Source organism: Fundulus heteroclitus, chromosome 18 (genome assembly GCF_011125445.2).
Source record: "Fundulus heteroclitus isolate FHET01 chromosome 18, MU-UCD_Fhet_4.1, whole genome shotgun sequence".
Taxonomy (NCBI): domain Eukaryota; kingdom Metazoa; phylum Chordata; class Actinopteri; order Cyprinodontiformes; family Fundulidae; genus Fundulus; species Fundulus heteroclitus.
This window is the reverse complement of record NC_046378.1, coordinates 23,464,424-23,481,113: the sequence shown is the minus strand read 5'-3', so window position 1 is coordinate 23,481,113 and position 16,690 is coordinate 23,464,424. Positions and strand designations below refer to the sequence as shown.

The window sequence follows — 16,690 nt, the reverse complement described above, 5'->3', positions numbered from 1 at the left end:
CCCCAAATTAAAGTCATAGATTTAATTCTTAACGTGTTTTATGGGGTTGTTCTAGGACCAAAATGCAAACAAGAGACATGAAGCAGCATGATGTGGTGAAGAGTGGTTTAATACCTGAAAAAACCCTCGGGCAAAGAACTGGACCGGCGCAGGAAATAAAAAGGTGACTGCCAGAACAGAGGGTATCATATCTGAAAATCCAACAACTAGGGAAGTGACAGGCGGTTTAAATAGAGGAAGAACAGAGAGGAAAAAGGGAGGGCAGGTGAAGGCAATCAATCAATAATTATCAGTGACGTGAAGGAGGAAAGATGATAGGCCAGACAGGGAGGAAACAGAAATCTCCAGAAACTACTAACCAAATCACAAGATCAAACACTAAAGGCTAAATAACTAAAGAAGACGTGATCAAAAAAGAACAACATCCAAAACACAACAGCCAGGGATCATGACATTCCCCTCCATTTTATTCTAGTTTTATTGTTAAATCTGCCCTCCAGGGGGCATCTGAATATATGAAAATAAGTTACGTGTCAAGGAAACCAGAAGAGGTTAGGACTGTGTTGGACAGATATAAAGCATGTTATGGGGGTCTGAGCGTGAACAAACTCACTACTTATTGTTGACTGTAAGGCGGATTAACATGTCCCATTGTCCTCGAGAGCAAACGTCCCAAAAGTGGAAAATTAATATGCTCTTTAAAACCAGCAAAGTTGTAGTTAAGTTAATAAATTTCTATTTTTTTACCCCCCAGAAACACATTACTTTAGTTTTTGGCTGATTTATGGCCCGAATATAAATATAACATAAGTTCAAATGAATTTAAAAGAGATATTTCTGCACAGGTAAGGCTTTAAATCCGGGTTGGGGGGGGGGGGGGGGGCATAACTGGGTGGATCGATGGAGCATGCACAGTAGGAAAGGTAACAAAGTCTGAGAATACTATTATTCTCCACACTTACCTTTTTCATACATGTCCAGAACCCTTGCAGGGTGGAGGGGGGTCTGGTGCCCATGAAAAGTGATCAGTGGGTCAGAGGTGGGGGTACACCTTTGACAAATCGGCAGTCCATCACATAACACAGAGACAGCCATCCATGCGCACACGCTAAATGGAGGCCAATTAGCCTAACATGCATGTTTTTGGACTGTGGGAGCAAGCTGGCTTACCCCGACAGTGGAAAATTAATCTGCTCTTTAAAACCAGCAAAATTGTAGTTAAGTTAATAAATTTCAATTTTTTTACCCCCCAGAAACACATTACTTTAGTTTTTGGCTGATTTATGGCCCGAATATAAATATAACATAAGTTCAAATGAATTTAAGAGATATTTCTGCGCAGGTAAGGCTTTAAATGTGTGTGTGTGTGTGGGGGGGGGGGGGCATAACTGGGTGGATGGATGGAGCATGAACAGTAGGAAAGGTAATAAAGTCTGATAATACTATTATTCTCCACACTTACCTTTTCCATACATGTCCAGAACCCTTGCAGGGTCGAGGGTGGGCCTGGTGCCCATGAAAAGTGATCAACGGGTGAGAGGTGGGGTACACCTTTGACAGATCGGCAGTCCATCACATAACACAGAGACAGCCATCCATGCGCACACGCTAAATGGAGGCCAATTAACCTAATATGCATGTTTTTGGACTGTGGGAGCAAACAAGCTTACCCAGATAGAACCCACTCCATGCAGGGAGAGCCTGGGCTTTGATGCGTCACACATTTTCTGTCTTTTAATTACTCGACCAGTGTTGTGAAACTTTGTGACTGAAATAACTGCACGACGCGTCCAATAGATTCACATTTTAATCACAGAAATATAAAGTAGTATGTCAATTACATCACTTTGTACAAAATTGCACAGACTCTTTAAAACTCAGTCAGACAACAGAAAGTTCAGCCGTTGGAAAGTTACGTAAGAACAGAAAGAAGAATCCGAGAGCGACTGTTGATATGTGGGACGGGTCGTTTTTTTTTCCCCCACTGTTTTATAAAGAAGAACTGGTAGTACATAAATTAGATTCAATGGGAAACATGTAATTTACATGGGTGAAGGAATAATAGGATTTGAAAAAATAGGATTCATATTGGCACATGAGCTGCTCCATTCACCCGTTCATTTGGTGGCCATGCTTGAAAAGACACAGGCTGGCCTGTGGCGTCTTTATTCCAGCTGTTACAGGAGCTGATTTAAACTAATTTACGCTGAAACCTTTAACTGTGCACTTACAATAAAAGTAGCTTATTCTCTGTCGCTTACTTCAAGGGGAAACCTTTGATGCTACATTTAGTGAAAGAACAACGTGACAAAATGTGGTGCTGCAGCACAAGGACATAAAAACTCTGCCATTTATATTTTGTTAGGTAAACAGAACAAAATTCAAATTAGTACATTTGATTCTGGCCATCGCCATTGCCTATACATCCAAAACAAACTTTGTAAACTTTATTAAAATGTCCAGTGTATGAAATATTCAAAATGTAGTACATATGTCAAGAATAATTAAATAAAGATGAAACTTTGTGTATGAAGTTTTGTCTCAAAGACACAGAGTGTTCTGTTGAAGCAGCTAATTTAAAGCTGCCCTGATAGGATAGACCAAGGAAACTAGGCCTTTAAAGATTTTAATGATTTATCACCATATCTTGGTTCACATAACTTCTTTTTTTCCCTTAAAATTATGCTTTCTTCTCAGCATTTTTTCTTTAGTTTTGATGCTCATTTTCTAAATCAATATTTAGATTTTTGTTTCGTCCCTTTTGGCTTTTCCTCACTTAAGCTAACGTTAGCTTTTTACTAGCTAAGTAGCTAGCACAAGCTAGTGCTATGTTCACATACTGGCCAAAGAATAGGTGATAAAGCTAATATTGAGACACTAAAGACTTTTATTTCTACTTTAAGTTCTGTTACAGCTGTACTTCAACTTTCAAACTGTTTAGTTGCATTGAATCCTAAATTGATTAATGAAACTTAAGAGTTCTTCCTATTGGGGTAACTTTGTCAAGATTATTGTCTTTATTTTAATCAATGCATTTTTTTAAATACAGAATAAAAATAAAACAATTACTAATTATGACCCAAATATTCGTTTTTGTTAGCCTTAACATGAGATAATAGTCACTTTATCTCATTTTTTGGGTTGAAAACCTAACCCAGAGTGCTGACCGGTCTTTATTTGACCCAGGACTAGGTTTGCAAAATAACCAAACTGGGTTGTTTGTTTTTAACCTGGAACTGTATTCATAAACACTAATTTCAACATATTTTGGACATAAATCAGGTTTTCCTTTACATAATTTGGGTAAAGCTCCAGTCCAAAGTCAGCAGAAAATAAAGCAGCAAGACACCATCTTTCTATTCAAGCATGGCCACCTTGTACACTTTGCTTCTCTTTATGTACTGTTCTAATTAATACCCACAAGTTTCTCTGCAGAGCACATTAAACAGTACCCAATGCTGCCTTTCACAAAAAAAAAAAAAGGAAAGAAAGAACATGTTGCAAGTCCCTCCACATAATGCTGGATTTGGTTTAATAATATCCCCAAGGCGTTACTTCAAAGTAATCTTATATTAACAGAGTATTTAATCTACAGGTTACCACTGATGATGATGTGTACAGAACCATCACCAGACGTAGGGACCCAGAAAAGCATGTTTTAGAAACGCCACTGCAGCACGCACGCACACACACACACACACACACACACACACACACACACACACACACACACACACACACACACACACACACACACACACACACACACACACACCATTAAAAATATCTGGACTCTATTACACCACCACACATTCATAGCAACAACCCACTAACATGGGAGCCGTCCTGTCCCTTTCATAGAAACTAAGTTAAACTTTTTTGTAAAACAACACCTGACCGTGTGTCTGCATGTAGTGACCTCAGCTGAAACTTTGAAAACCATTTACATTTGGCATTTTAAGTACAGTGTCTTTCAAAACTAGTCATATCCCCTAAACTGTTTTTCCCATTTTGTCATGGTACCAACAAAAACCTTTATGTTTTTTTGTTTTTTTTAAATGATTAATCAACACAAAGTTACACATAAAACACGTAAAGCGAATTGAATGAGCATTTGTAAAATGCTCACACAAACACAAATCTGTAAAGTGAAGCTTGCGTTGGTGTTTATCTCCTATGAGGCCACCGCCACTTGTTGCTCTTATAGCTGTGGTGACTTAAGTCTGCACCACCTTTGTATGTATAGAAAATTAAATTTTTGCCCATTGTTTGCAAAATAGCTCAAGCTCAATCAGACTGGATGGAGAGGATACTGTTCCGTTGTGTAGGCTGTATGTATCAAGACTTTCTTCCAGGATTGCTCTGTGTTTAGATCCATCCATCCATCATCTCTGAACAACCTCCCTACCCCTACTGAAGAAAAGCAGTCCCACAGTATGATACTGCTGGCACTCTGTTCCTCATGGGGGTACTGTGTTCAGTCAGTGTGAGGAGCAGTGCTAAGTTTTCCATCACATATGGTGTCTTGATTGGCTGTTTTGTTCTCCTTTGACCCTTCCATATGTCTGCTCTTTCTCCTACATGGCTAGATTTGTGGAGTTCACGAGGAAACGTCTTCCTGACAACCGATTCTCCAACCGAGAGTTTTGGATTTGCAGAAATCCAAAGCCTCTCCCTGCTTCTCCTTACACTTTAAGTGAATGATTTGGTTGGTTTGCAGTGGTGCCGTTCCTCTTTCCATCTTCAGATTATGGATTGACCGGAGCTGTGTGAGATCTTCAAAGCTCGGGGTATTGTTTTATAACCTAATCCATCTTTAAATGTCAAGTAGGAGCAAGGAGGAGCAGCATTTAGTTCCTATGCTCCACTTATCTGGAACAAACTTCCAGAAAATTGTAAAGGTGCGGAAAGCCTGAGTTCCTTTAAATAAAGATTAAAAACACATTTGTTTAAGATTGCCTTCAACTGTTCTAGTTAACTGAATCACCACATCTACATTTTATTCCTACTTGCTTTTATTCTGTTTTATTTTGCTATATTTTAATCATGTAAAGCACTTTGCATTGTCTTTGTACTGAATTGTGCTATACAAATACATTTGCCTTGCCTTGCCTAAATTTCTCCACACTTTTATCCCTGACCTGTCTGCCGTGTTCCTTGGTCTTGTTCCGCTAATGTTCTCCAACAACGCTCCGTGGCCTTCACAGAACAGCTGGATTTATGCAGAGATCAAATGTCACGCAGGTGGACTCTGAAGGTGGCTGGTTACAATTTTATCGGTTTATAAGGGTAAATGGGACAGAGTGCAAATGCATGCAGCACATTCCAGATATTCACTTATAAATTAAAAAATATATATAATTTTCCTTCCACCTCACCATTATGCGCTACTTTGTGTTGGTCTGACACATAAAATCTAATGAAATAACTTTAACTTTGTGGTTGGGACGTGACAAAATGGGGACAGGTTCAAGGGTTATATGAATACTTCTGCAAGACACTGTAGATTTTAACCAAAGATTGAGCAGATTTATCACCTGAAATTACATTTTTTTTGGGAAATTAACAAAACTCCTCCTTGTCATCTGCTTCAGTCTGTCACAGTCCAGGCTAACTGTCAGGCACCAAAGCCCCTCAGGCAGTTCATGTCTAGGAAAAATATCTCTCAGCTAACGCTAAACGCTAACGCTAACACGTGTGATAGCTGTACCTCGTGTTAGTGTAAAGACCCAGAGCAGGGCTCTGAAGAGAAAACCCCGCAGGGACAGCAAGGATATCCGGGACAGATTCAAAGCAGCTTTACAAACATTAACAGGATGCTCTGAGGAGCTGAGGGGGGGGGGCGGGGTTTCTGCAGGGTCATTTCAGACCCTCAGTCCTCTGGCAGGGCGGTGACACAGGCTCCGCTCCTGGGGAACTGTGGGTAAGGCTGAGCAGGAAATGGTTAGAGGAGGTGAATCGAAGCCATATGACTCCGTTTGGATAACTGCCTACAGTCATCCACACCTTTTGAGTTTGTTGTGCATTTTAACCTCTTGCTTTATGTCTGGTGCATCCTTGATATCTGATTTTAACCTCTTGCTTTATGTCTGGTGCATCCTTGATATCTGATTTGACTCAAGCAACAGGAATTTGTTAGTGTGGAAACACCGCTTGGCATCATTTGCTTTCTACTTCCAAGATACAGGAAACTTCCTTGAAAAAAAAAAAAAAAAAAAAACCCAAACAAACAGAGGAAATGAGGAGTGATTTGGACCATTCTCTCAATGTGCATAATGGTCCACGATGCCTTATATTTTCAGGATAAAAACAAGCCAAAGCCCTGTTTTTGGGTTGTTTAGTAGAAAGAGTACTGGTTCTCCACGGCACGGGCTCTCCGGGTCCCGTCGGCGTCGTGGTAATCCTCGGACGCTCCGCTCGAGGCCTCCAGAAGACGTTCGGAGCTGTTACTCCGGCTCTGCAGCCCCCCTCCCACGCCCAGCCCTGTACCGGGGTCACTTCGGGAGAGGGACGGGAGGGCAGTGGGTGAGGAGGAGGTGCTCGAGGACAGGGCGCCGTCAGATGCCGGGCCTGCAGGAGCGGCGGTCCCGGGAGGATGAAGAGTCGGCTGAGCTGGATCCGTCCTGCAGGATGCATCCCTGGGAGGAGTGAAAACTGGAGGCACGGTCGTATCTGTAGCAGAAGAAGAAAGACATCTTTTAAAAGTGGACAGATACAAAAAAAAAACTGTTTGTTGGTCCTACTGGAAAGTTATGAGTAAAAGGCTCCTTCATGGAGTGACGTGTAAACACAGGCAGTGTGGGCTTCCTTTATTATCCTTTTTTCTTGGTGGGCGAAAACACCAACAACACTGAGGCCAAAGACACGCCTGACCAGCGCATCAATAAAGCCTTTTAAACTCGGAATCAAACCCTCATTTTATTTGCATGCGTGTGAGAGTAAGAGTGTGTGAAGGTCCTGCGTTTGGAAAAACAGAGGGCCTCTTTGTGACCACCGGGGTGGAGTCAGAGTCTCAGCCTGCATGCAAAACTTCAGCTGCATAGTTGCTCTCCCCCCCTCAACCCCACCCCACCCACCCCCTCTCTGCTGCAAAGGAGGCCATTTATCCAAGGACAGTGGAGGGCAGGAGCAGTGGTTGGATGAAGGAAGGTCTTTTAGTCTCTTAGCACACATTCTGCTATCCATCAACACCAGCAGCCACCTGCAAGTTCTTCCTAACTTAGATTTAGGGGGTAAGAGGTTTAACGGACATATTTATTTGTTGGAAATCACATTGAACTCAATAGCTGCACAGGACGAACAACACAATCATGGGAATGTGCAAAACCTGGGATCCAGTGGATTTAGTCCAGTTACAACAAATTGCAACGTACTTTAGTGGGATTTTATGCGATAGACAGACCAAAAAAACAAAGTAGCACATGATTATGAAATGACAGGAATGGATTCATGGGTTTTAACCATTTTTTAGCCCTTTTTGGCCCCTGGATTTGCAACTCACAACTTAAAAATGATGCAAATATTTTCCCACCAGCACAGATGATTGATGCAGAAGGATGTTTGAAGAAACTTATAATCTTCTTTAACGGCACAAAGTGTTTTGTTTACCCTGTTATTTTTCATTTACTTTATTCTAATTTCATTGTAAGTAGCAAAAACATTTCTTTTTTTTATTTAATGTCCTCTTTCTTTGATCAGCCAACAGAGTTATTTTAAGATATTGAAGGGAGCCGAATACAAACATACACCAGACTTTTCAGATTTTATTTTGCAAAGTATGTTAAACACCATGAAATTGCCTTTGGAGGGCCCTCCACACGTTCTATGCAAACTGTTTAAATATGTGGTTAAGATACCTGCAGTGGAGCTTCGCTGAACCTGCACATATGAGCGTAATGTGATGTCAGCGGATCCTCCGGACTCCAGGGGAATCGGGTGGGCGTGGAAGTGTCTCAGCATATCTGTTACCGTGTGGAACCACAAGTGGTGGACATGGCACTGCCCGTTCTCGTTAACAGACAGACGTAAATGCTGCCGGGAGGAAAAGGGAAACATTAATGAGAACATTCATTTAAATTGGTATAGGAAGGAAGTGCACATGATAAAGAAAGACAAAACGCCACAGCTGATACACAGAGACCAAGAAAGAGGGCAGGGCATTAGCCAAGAAGCGTCTTGCTGTGGGAGCAGACCGACAGCAGGCCAAGGCTGACACCGGAGGAAGTGATGGCAACTGACACTTCCTCAACACAGCCGGCTGGCAGGATGCGATGGTCAGGGATCGCGTTGCATATCAGAGCAAACCTTTTTTTGGAAGAGACTTCTCTAAGAAGATGACAACTTAGCTGACTGTCGGCTACAGAAGCTGCTGCATCAGGCTTTAAAAGAATTAGGCTAAAACTATTAGATCAATAATCATGAATATTTGATCGTTAAAGCAAAACACTATTTGGGTTGTTGCTAGTTTCAGGCAGAGTGTAAGGAGACAGTAGAACCAGTTCTCTGATAACAAAGAGCGCATGAGCAGACCGCGTCATCTCCTTACAGTCAGCTGACTAGTTTTGCGGTTTCAGACATTCATAATAATACTAGCTTCCCTACCGTGCCACACGATTTCCAGTGATAATTCTGCTTAGCAGCGTGATGAACCTCAATGTCTGTCGTTTCCTGCGTCTGTAAGCCCTGATTAGACGTTTGTTTGTCTTATCCACGTCCCAAAAGCCGACTCTGTCAAGTAAATTCACCAAAGGTTGCCTTCTTCGCCTGACTCTCCGCAAAAAGCAATTATAACCAAGCATAACTTCCTGAATGTTACGGGCGCCGCCATTTTGATTTGCTTGAGTCCCTCCTTCAATCCTAGAGAGCAGTAATACCATGGATCGTCACTAAGAGGCGAGGAACCAAGGAACTGAGATAGCGTGATGTGTAAACGGTCGTTAGAACCAAGCTCGGCACGGTTAACTGATCCAAGCTTGGTCCGAACTCGGCATGGATCGGTTTAACAAGGGTAGTGTCAATGGGGCTATAGGACTGCCTTCCTCTCCTCACAAAGTCTTACCTTGGCTTTGCCCTGGAAGTTGAAGGTGAGAACGTACTCGCCCGGCCTCGTCTCGCTCTGACGGATCACGAAGAGCCCGTGGCTCCTGGCCCCGCCGGCAAGCACCAGCTGAGCCGCTCGCACACGAGACAGAGTACCGTGAAACCACGGGTAGCCTGCCAAGCTGGCGTCGCCCTCTGGCTCTTTTGTTCCTTCGCCGCCACCTGAACACAGACAAAGACCTGGGATTTGTTTTTTCTGAAAAACTATTCCTGCATTTGAACTTGATGTCACGTTACAACCACATATATATTTAATGCAGTAGACCAACACTTACTAGTCGTTTAGAAGGAAAAGTACACATCGTTTTCAGGTTTTTGCAAACAAAAATTGAGTTTTCTATTCCAGCTCAGTCGGTTTGTTTGGGGGGACGTTAGTGAACAAACTGTGTCCCTGCAGACGGGTCACGCTGTAGAGAAGTTTATAGCAGGGGTAGGTTATAAAATATTACCCAAGCTTTGAACATCACACAGAGCTCTGTCCATCCACTGAGAATGGAAGAACTACGGCAACAACTGCAGTTTTAACAAGACACCTAGACTGACTGACAGGCTGAGTGAGGAGAAGCATCTAAGAGGCTCATAGTAACACTGGAGGAGCTGCACAGATCCTCAGCCCAGGAGGTATAAGCCATGCGCTCCACAAACCTGGCCTTTATGGAAGAGTGGCAAGAAGAAAGCACGTTTTAAAAGGAAAAGGTAGTCTGCTTTGCCACAATTCATATAGGAGACAGAGAAGACGTGAAAATCTGGTCGGAGGGAACCAAAATTGGACTTTTAGCCGACATGTAGAACACTATTCGTGCAAGACTTGAACATTGCAGTTCATGAACACTCTCCACTCAAGTTGACTGACTTTGAGCTATTTTGAAAAGAATACCGGCCATAAATTTCAGTCTTTATATGTCATAACCTATAGGACTTGCAGATGTAATTCCAACAAAAGCCACGTCATGAACGCGCATGCATGCCACACTTTACAGATTTGTAATTGAAAAAGACCTTGAGAACCACACGTATTTTTTTTTTCTTTCCACTTCATAATATCCCAGTGTGCTTTGTGTTGGTCTAGCACGTAAAATCCTGATACAATACATTCAAGTTTGTGGTTGAATTGTGGCAAAATGCGAAAGCGTGCAAGGTGTATGAATACATCTGCCAGCTGCTGTCAGATTATCCTGAGAGAAAAAGCAAAGGAACGCGTTGTTACCTGCAGAAGAGTTGGAGCTCTGAGCCTCCGGGGACTGCAGGAAGCGCTCTAAAGGCATGTGTGACGGGTGCTGAGTGAAAGGAGGCTCCCTGCATCGTACTGAGGAGGTACTGTAATGATCTGCTGCTGAGGGACAGGACCTCTCCGGAGCGCGGTACACACCTAAAAAACAGGTTTTTTTTAGAAATAAATATCAACGCATTTTTCAGGATCAAAAGCATGTAAACAGTGGTCAACATGAAGGGAAGGGTGAAGCTTCGGCTCACCCTCGGAAAGCAGCTCGCAGCTGCAAGAGGCCACCATGGAGCAGTCTTTGGAGGCCTGACCGTGAGGACATGATGCCAGCTCGATGTCATCGCCGCTGTCTCTATACACAAGAAGCCGGGTCAGAGCAACCGCAGGAGCGTATACACACACACGAGCAAACAAACATTAACTGTGTCCTAACATGGTTCTACGCGCAACCACTTCCTGCAAACAGGAACATAAAAAGTCTTTGTGTTTATATAACGACCCGTGTGGACAAACGTCCACTAATACCGAAAACTGAGCAGCGGAAAACGGCCAATGTTTGCGCTCAAACAGCCTGTCAAAAAGGCCACTAATTGGATGATTAATGTGTGTTTTCCTCTCCGTCCTCTCTCCTCCTCTCTCCTTCTTCAGTCAACAACAAATATTTATCTGCCGTTTACCCGGGGTCTATGCAGTCCTGGATGTCAGCAACCCAGGAGTTTTTCTGCAGCGAGTCGATGGTCTCCAGGATGTATTCTCCCCCGTTTTCCACCTGTGAAAGCAGCCAAACGCATCAATCACACGCTGAGCTTCCTTCACCGGATCATGCCGCCGCCCCGCCTGTTTCCCTGCGACCTCTTCTCCGGCTTAAAGTCACCTGTATGCCGCTGAGTTTTCCCATTTGTGCGTTTTAACTGACTCAGTTGGTGTGAGGGGAGCGTACCTTCAGAACAAAAGTGTTGTCCTTGTCGGGCATCTCCAGTGGCATGGTGGTCCTCACCTCCACTATGGCTGAGAGGGGGATGTTCACTTTAGGCTTCGAGCACTAGAACCAAAGGACAAAACTGAATCATTAAAGATCACTTATTGTTTGGCATACCTATTTAACAACAAGTTAAAGATTAAAGAATAAAAAAGAATTAGCAGCTGGATTAGTATCTTCAGGATTAAGTTTCCTCGAAAGAAATTTGAAAGTTGGACCTGGTTGAGTTTACCCTTCCTGTCAGGTGTTGGATGGATGGATGGATGGATGGATGGATGGATGGATGGATGGATGGATGGATGGATGGATGGATGGATGGATGGATGGATGGATGGATGGATGGATGAAGAGGACTGAATGACAAATGGATGGATGGATGGATGGATGGATGGATGGATGGATGGATGGATGGATGGATGGATGGATGGATGGACGAAGACAATGAATGACAGATGGATGGATGGATGGATGGATGGATGGATGGATGGATGAAGAGACTGAATGACGGATGGATGGAGGAAGAGACTGAATGACGGATGGATGGATGGATGGATGGATGGATGGATGGATGGATGGATGGATGGATGGACGAAGAGACTGAATGACAAATGGATGGATGGATGGATGGATGGATGGATGGATGGATGGACGAAGACACTGAATGACGGATGGATGGATGGATGGATGGATGGATGGATGGATGGATGGATGGATGGATGGATGGATGGATGGACGAAGAGACTGAATGACAAATGGATGGATGGATGGATGGATGGATGGATGGATGGATGGATGGATGGATGGACGAAGACACTGAATGATGGATGGATGGATGGATGGATGGATGGATGGATGGATGGATGGATGGATGGATGGATGGATGAAGAGACTGAATGGCGGATGGATGGATGGATGGATGGATGGATGGATGGATGGATGGAACTACTAGTTCCTGGAAATCCAATTTAAAAGTATTTTCTCCTTTCTTATGTGTTTAACAAAACAAACATTACTGTGGACATTAATGCCAGGAAGTAAACTGAAAATGAGTTAAAAGCAGCCAAAAAAAACGTCAACATTAAAATAAAGTCCAGATCACTTAAACCAAAACAAAGAAATAACTTTGGATCCATAATTAAAGTTTTAATTCATGAGTACAAACAATATATTTACCTTTAAGCAAAACAGCTGAGCCTAAAAGTGTGGATGTAATAGAAGAAGCAGGATAAAAACCTGGCCAACGACAGGAATAAGGAAGAGCTAAAAAAAAACTCTAAAAAAACACATCTGCTCTAAGCTAAAGTAGTCCGTTTCCCTCAGTTTCCTTTTTCCCACTTCATCACAGCAATTACTCCTGCAGGCTGATAAATAACACGTTCAACAGAACAAGTTTACAAGAGGGCGGATGGAGAGAGAGCCGGTCCCAGCAGACCGTCTGCAGAGAGACTCATCCACATGGTAATCTTCAATCAGACTCCATGAGCATGTTGCAGCCAGCAATTTATGTGTATTTTGTGCTCATTTAGTTGTGCGTGTGTGTGTGTGTGTGTGTGTGTGTGTGTGTGTGTGTGTGTGTGTGTGTGTGTGTGTGTGTTTGTCAGGAGGGGAGACAGAGCAAGAAGGAGGCAGAGTGATCGTCTGGCAGAGGCTTATCAGCTGATCTGCCTGGAGTAACACTGTTTTGGTCTCAATCTGCCTGTGTGGCTGGCTGCCATCCATGCCACAATTTTTATTTTTTTATTTTTTTTTGTGGATCAAATGTAAAACAAAAAAAAAACACTTCCTGTATTTAACCATCAACTACTTCCTGTATATTTCAATTGTGATGCAAGTCTCAGAGGTAATTATCCGCCTGTGTGTCTTTTCATAAAGTAATTATAAAAAGGCATCTCTGAATCAAAACTTTATTCCAAATATCTCACAGGCACATTTTTAAACAAACTGTTGTAGATAAATATGAGAAACAGCTGAAAAATAACCTACTGCAATAAATACATAAAAGTATAATTATAACACAACATAGACCATCTCACTATAAGCGATATACTCTCATTTTATATCTCTTTTTTTGTTAAATCTCAATATTTTTTAATTTTCTATCTATTTTCCAGCCCTATTACAGATCCTCCACCATACTTCACAGGGGGAATTAAGTTTTTTTCATGTTTCCATCCTTTGTGTTACTCCGGACTGCTGGTCAAAAGCTCAACCTTAGACTAAAGTTCCTGATTCCAGTTAAAGTGCCGGTAACATTTAGCAAACCGCACACTTTTCCATTCATGATGGAAGGACATAAAGTACAGCACATTTCCAAAAATATGGGTCGAAACTAATAGTTTTCAAGGAGACTTGGTGGACCCCAAGATGGCACCTTTGCGGAAGCTCTACCAGTCATTAAGCTTTAGAGAGTTTTTTTTTTATTATTATTTCATCTTCCTCACCGTCTTCCTCACTGTGGGGAGCAGCAAGTTAAACCTGGGGTCTGGTCAAGCCAGACAGGAGCAGCTATTATCACGTAGCAACGTCCTGACTTATGAAACTCAGTTTGAGAAAACAGAACATTTTATAGGAACCATTGTAGTTGCTATAGGATTGGCAATGTCATTAAAATTCAAGGCTGGCTTTTTTTTTTTTTTTACATTGTGTAGCTGGAAATTATGCTGCTGTGATAAAAGAATAACTTTTAATTTTAAGACTTTTTTACTCATCTTTATCAGAGTTGAGAATACTTTAAGTCAGTGGTAAAAAGAAAAAAAAGGACTTGGTCAGTTCAGGGTACCTTGTATAAAAAAATGGTAGAATGTCAATTAACTGATAAAGTTTAAATAGCTTTCATGAATCACCACTATACATTGTTTTCCTAATTTTACAAACCTTACAACTTGCACTCCAGACCAGACCTTGAAATAATAATCAGATTTATTTATGATTTATTAAGAGCCGTCTGTTAATCTTGAAGGATTTTTGTTTCACGGTCCCCTCAAACCTGCATTTATCCCTGTTGCTTGTGGACCATTTTCCCATTGACGTTTTCCTTCCACCTAACTTTCCATTAATACTCCTGGATACAGGACTCTGATCGGCCAGTTTCTTTAGCAACCAGATTTTTCTGACCTGGGTGTCAGTGACAGCTTGCTGTTCCATCTGTCAAGTCAGTAGTGTTGGTTATAATGTGCATTAGACTATTACACTGTGCATCCATCTGCTGTGGCTACATGTTATTTCGGGTGCTGTTAACCGGATTGCGAGTGGGTCACCCCAGCGCCCTTTGTCGTGTCATAATGCAGACAGTTGCTGCAGTGTTGCCGTCTCTGCCGCGCAGAGCAGCCGGCAGATTGCTGACCCCGGCAGGAACCAAGCCAGAGCCAAGAGCGTGCACAAGTGACCTTTTTTTTCCAGTCAGTTTATCTCTTCAGCAACATGGAGTGAGCACTGCTGTGATTTGTAACATGTGAACAGGACGGTGGAGGTAAAAGAGCTCCGTCCGGCTGAGATGTGTTAAATTAAGCTGTCGTCAAGGCGCCTCCTCCTCGTCTTGGCTCCGTCTACGGAGAACAGCGGCTCGAAAAAAAGATCGACACCATGAGGCTAAATCATTCCTCTTTGTTTGTTCCTCTTGTGGTCCTCACTGACTTGGCAGAGTTTGAGGTCGCCGCTTAAACTGTTTTGGTTCCTTTTTTCCTGTTTGTCACAGCACCTGTCCAGCCAAAGATGAGGAAGCAATCAATGCGAACATGAAAAAAAAACTTTGAGATCCTCTTGCCTTGTAAAAATCAATGAAGCAGCCTCCTTTCTTTGTCCCCGTCCCCCCCCCACCCCTCTCTCCGCATTCCCACCACATTCCCACCGGCTACGATCAAAAGACGGCGGCGGATTTACACACACTCAGCTGCACAGCCTCTTGGCCTACTTAAGGTCACGGGCAGCGACGTGGAAATCCCATGAAGGCAAATCCGAAAGGTGCATGCATTGCTCGGGAGTGTGAGGTTTCGACCTGCGCTACTCAGCGAGACCAGGGGCTGGATCGCATAGCTGAATTTTAATCTGGCCTTCAGGAGGGCTGCGGCTCACGCTACTTCCATCATTGATTTTTTTTCACCTCTAGTTTAACCTGAAAACTGCACAAACCTTTGGAAAATATTTGATGACGTTGAAGTTTCAAGCTTTCTATATGGACACGTGCACATTATGCATTGTGAGCGCCAAAAGTATTGGTACACCTGGAAAAGATGTTTTAAAAAAACCCTCTAAATAAATTAGTTTGTTATTACAGCTGCATGATCTCATCCCACCAGTCCCAAAATCCTTGAATTGTATTACACACTTGACTGGTTGTAGTTGATCAGTGTTAGATTTCCCCAACTTCCTGTTTCCCTTAGAAATAAAATCTAAGTAAGCTTGTTAGCTACTCCTCAAAATGAGAAAGACAATAGAACATGCCATTAAAGTAGCAAAGTTAAATATCTGTTGTTGCTGTACGGTTTGTGATTCTGTGTCAGCTGTGCCAAAAGGGCAGGCGAAAAAAGTATTATAGGCTTTACAGATGATTTTTGTCCGTGCAACAAATCTTTTTTTTTTTCTCGTAATCTAAAGACCCTTTCATTTGGTTTCTTGAGCTACATGTTATCTTTACATGGCAAACTGAAAGGTCCTGAAGTCAATTCGCTGATATTACCTCCCAGATCCACCTCAGGGGGTAATCACAAACCTGTAATCACGATGAACTGTAAAGGGTGAGACTAGCCATGTGTCCTTCCAGCTATCATGCAAATTTTGAACAAACCTCTAAAATGTCTATAAAAAAAAAGATGAAGATGAACAAACTCCCAGAAATCTGTAAAAGTGCTGAAAGCCTGAGTTCCTTTAAATCAAGGTTAAAAACACATTTTGTTAGAGTTGCCTTTAAATGTAAATGTTCAATTTAAACTGTTGTAGTTCTCTGAAACTTAATCTAATTAAGTTTGTATTCCAATTCATCTCAACCTGCTGCAACATTTCCACCTCAATGTGCTTTCCTCTCTACATTCTCTTTTCTTGTGTACTGTTCATGTACGGCACTTTAAATTATCTTGTTACTGAAATGCGCTATACGAATGAACTTGCCTTGCCTTGCCTTGGTATATTGCATCGGGAAGACAGCTGTAGAAGCTGCAGGCGGTGCAGAGGCAACACATGATCATCCAGGGTGTGTCTGACCTGAGAAATGGGCTGCTCAGCAGAACCCGCTGCAGTTTAAAACATGCTGTATTGTGCTCAACAGTTTTGGTTGTATTTAAAGCCCTGAATGTATTTGAAAAGCCTGCATGAGAACCGTGACATAAACTCTGCCCTTTACGCCTCGCACGCAGGCGAATGCTGCAAATTGGAAACCACGCCCCTTCGGTTCTGCA

At 42.5% G+C, this 16,690-nt stretch overlaps 1 protein-coding gene across 2 annotated transcripts in view; it reads right to left on the bottom strand.

Annotated features, from left to right (window-relative positions):
* Window positions 1-5,146: 5,146 nt before the first annotated feature.
* The window catches only part of LOC105932610 (SH2B adapter protein 2), a 30,628-nt gene continuing 19,084 nt past the window's right edge, over window positions 5,147-16,690 (bottom strand). Inside the window, exons 3-10 of one of the 2 annotated variants that reach the window (XR_002428702.2) lie at window positions 11,262-11,363; window positions 10,999-11,090; window positions 10,573-10,673; window positions 10,307-10,468; window positions 9,059-9,261; window positions 7,857-8,031; window positions 6,076-6,672; window positions 5,147-6,032 (exon numbers count right to left, since the gene is read on the bottom strand). Coding sequence is in view for 1 of the 2 variants with exons in the window: in XM_012871846.3 (XP_012727300.2) it covers window positions 6,338-6,672; window positions 7,857-8,031; window positions 9,059-9,261; window positions 10,307-10,468; window positions 10,573-10,673; window positions 10,999-11,090; window positions 11,262-11,363 (1,170 nt within the window). In the remaining variant the exon portion in view is untranslated. Of the gene's footprint in view, window positions 6,673-7,856; window positions 8,032-9,058; window positions 9,262-10,306; window positions 10,469-10,572; window positions 10,674-10,998; window positions 11,091-11,261; window positions 11,364-16,690 lie in introns of both variants that reach the window. The other variant, XM_012871846.3, reaches the window with a different exon arrangement.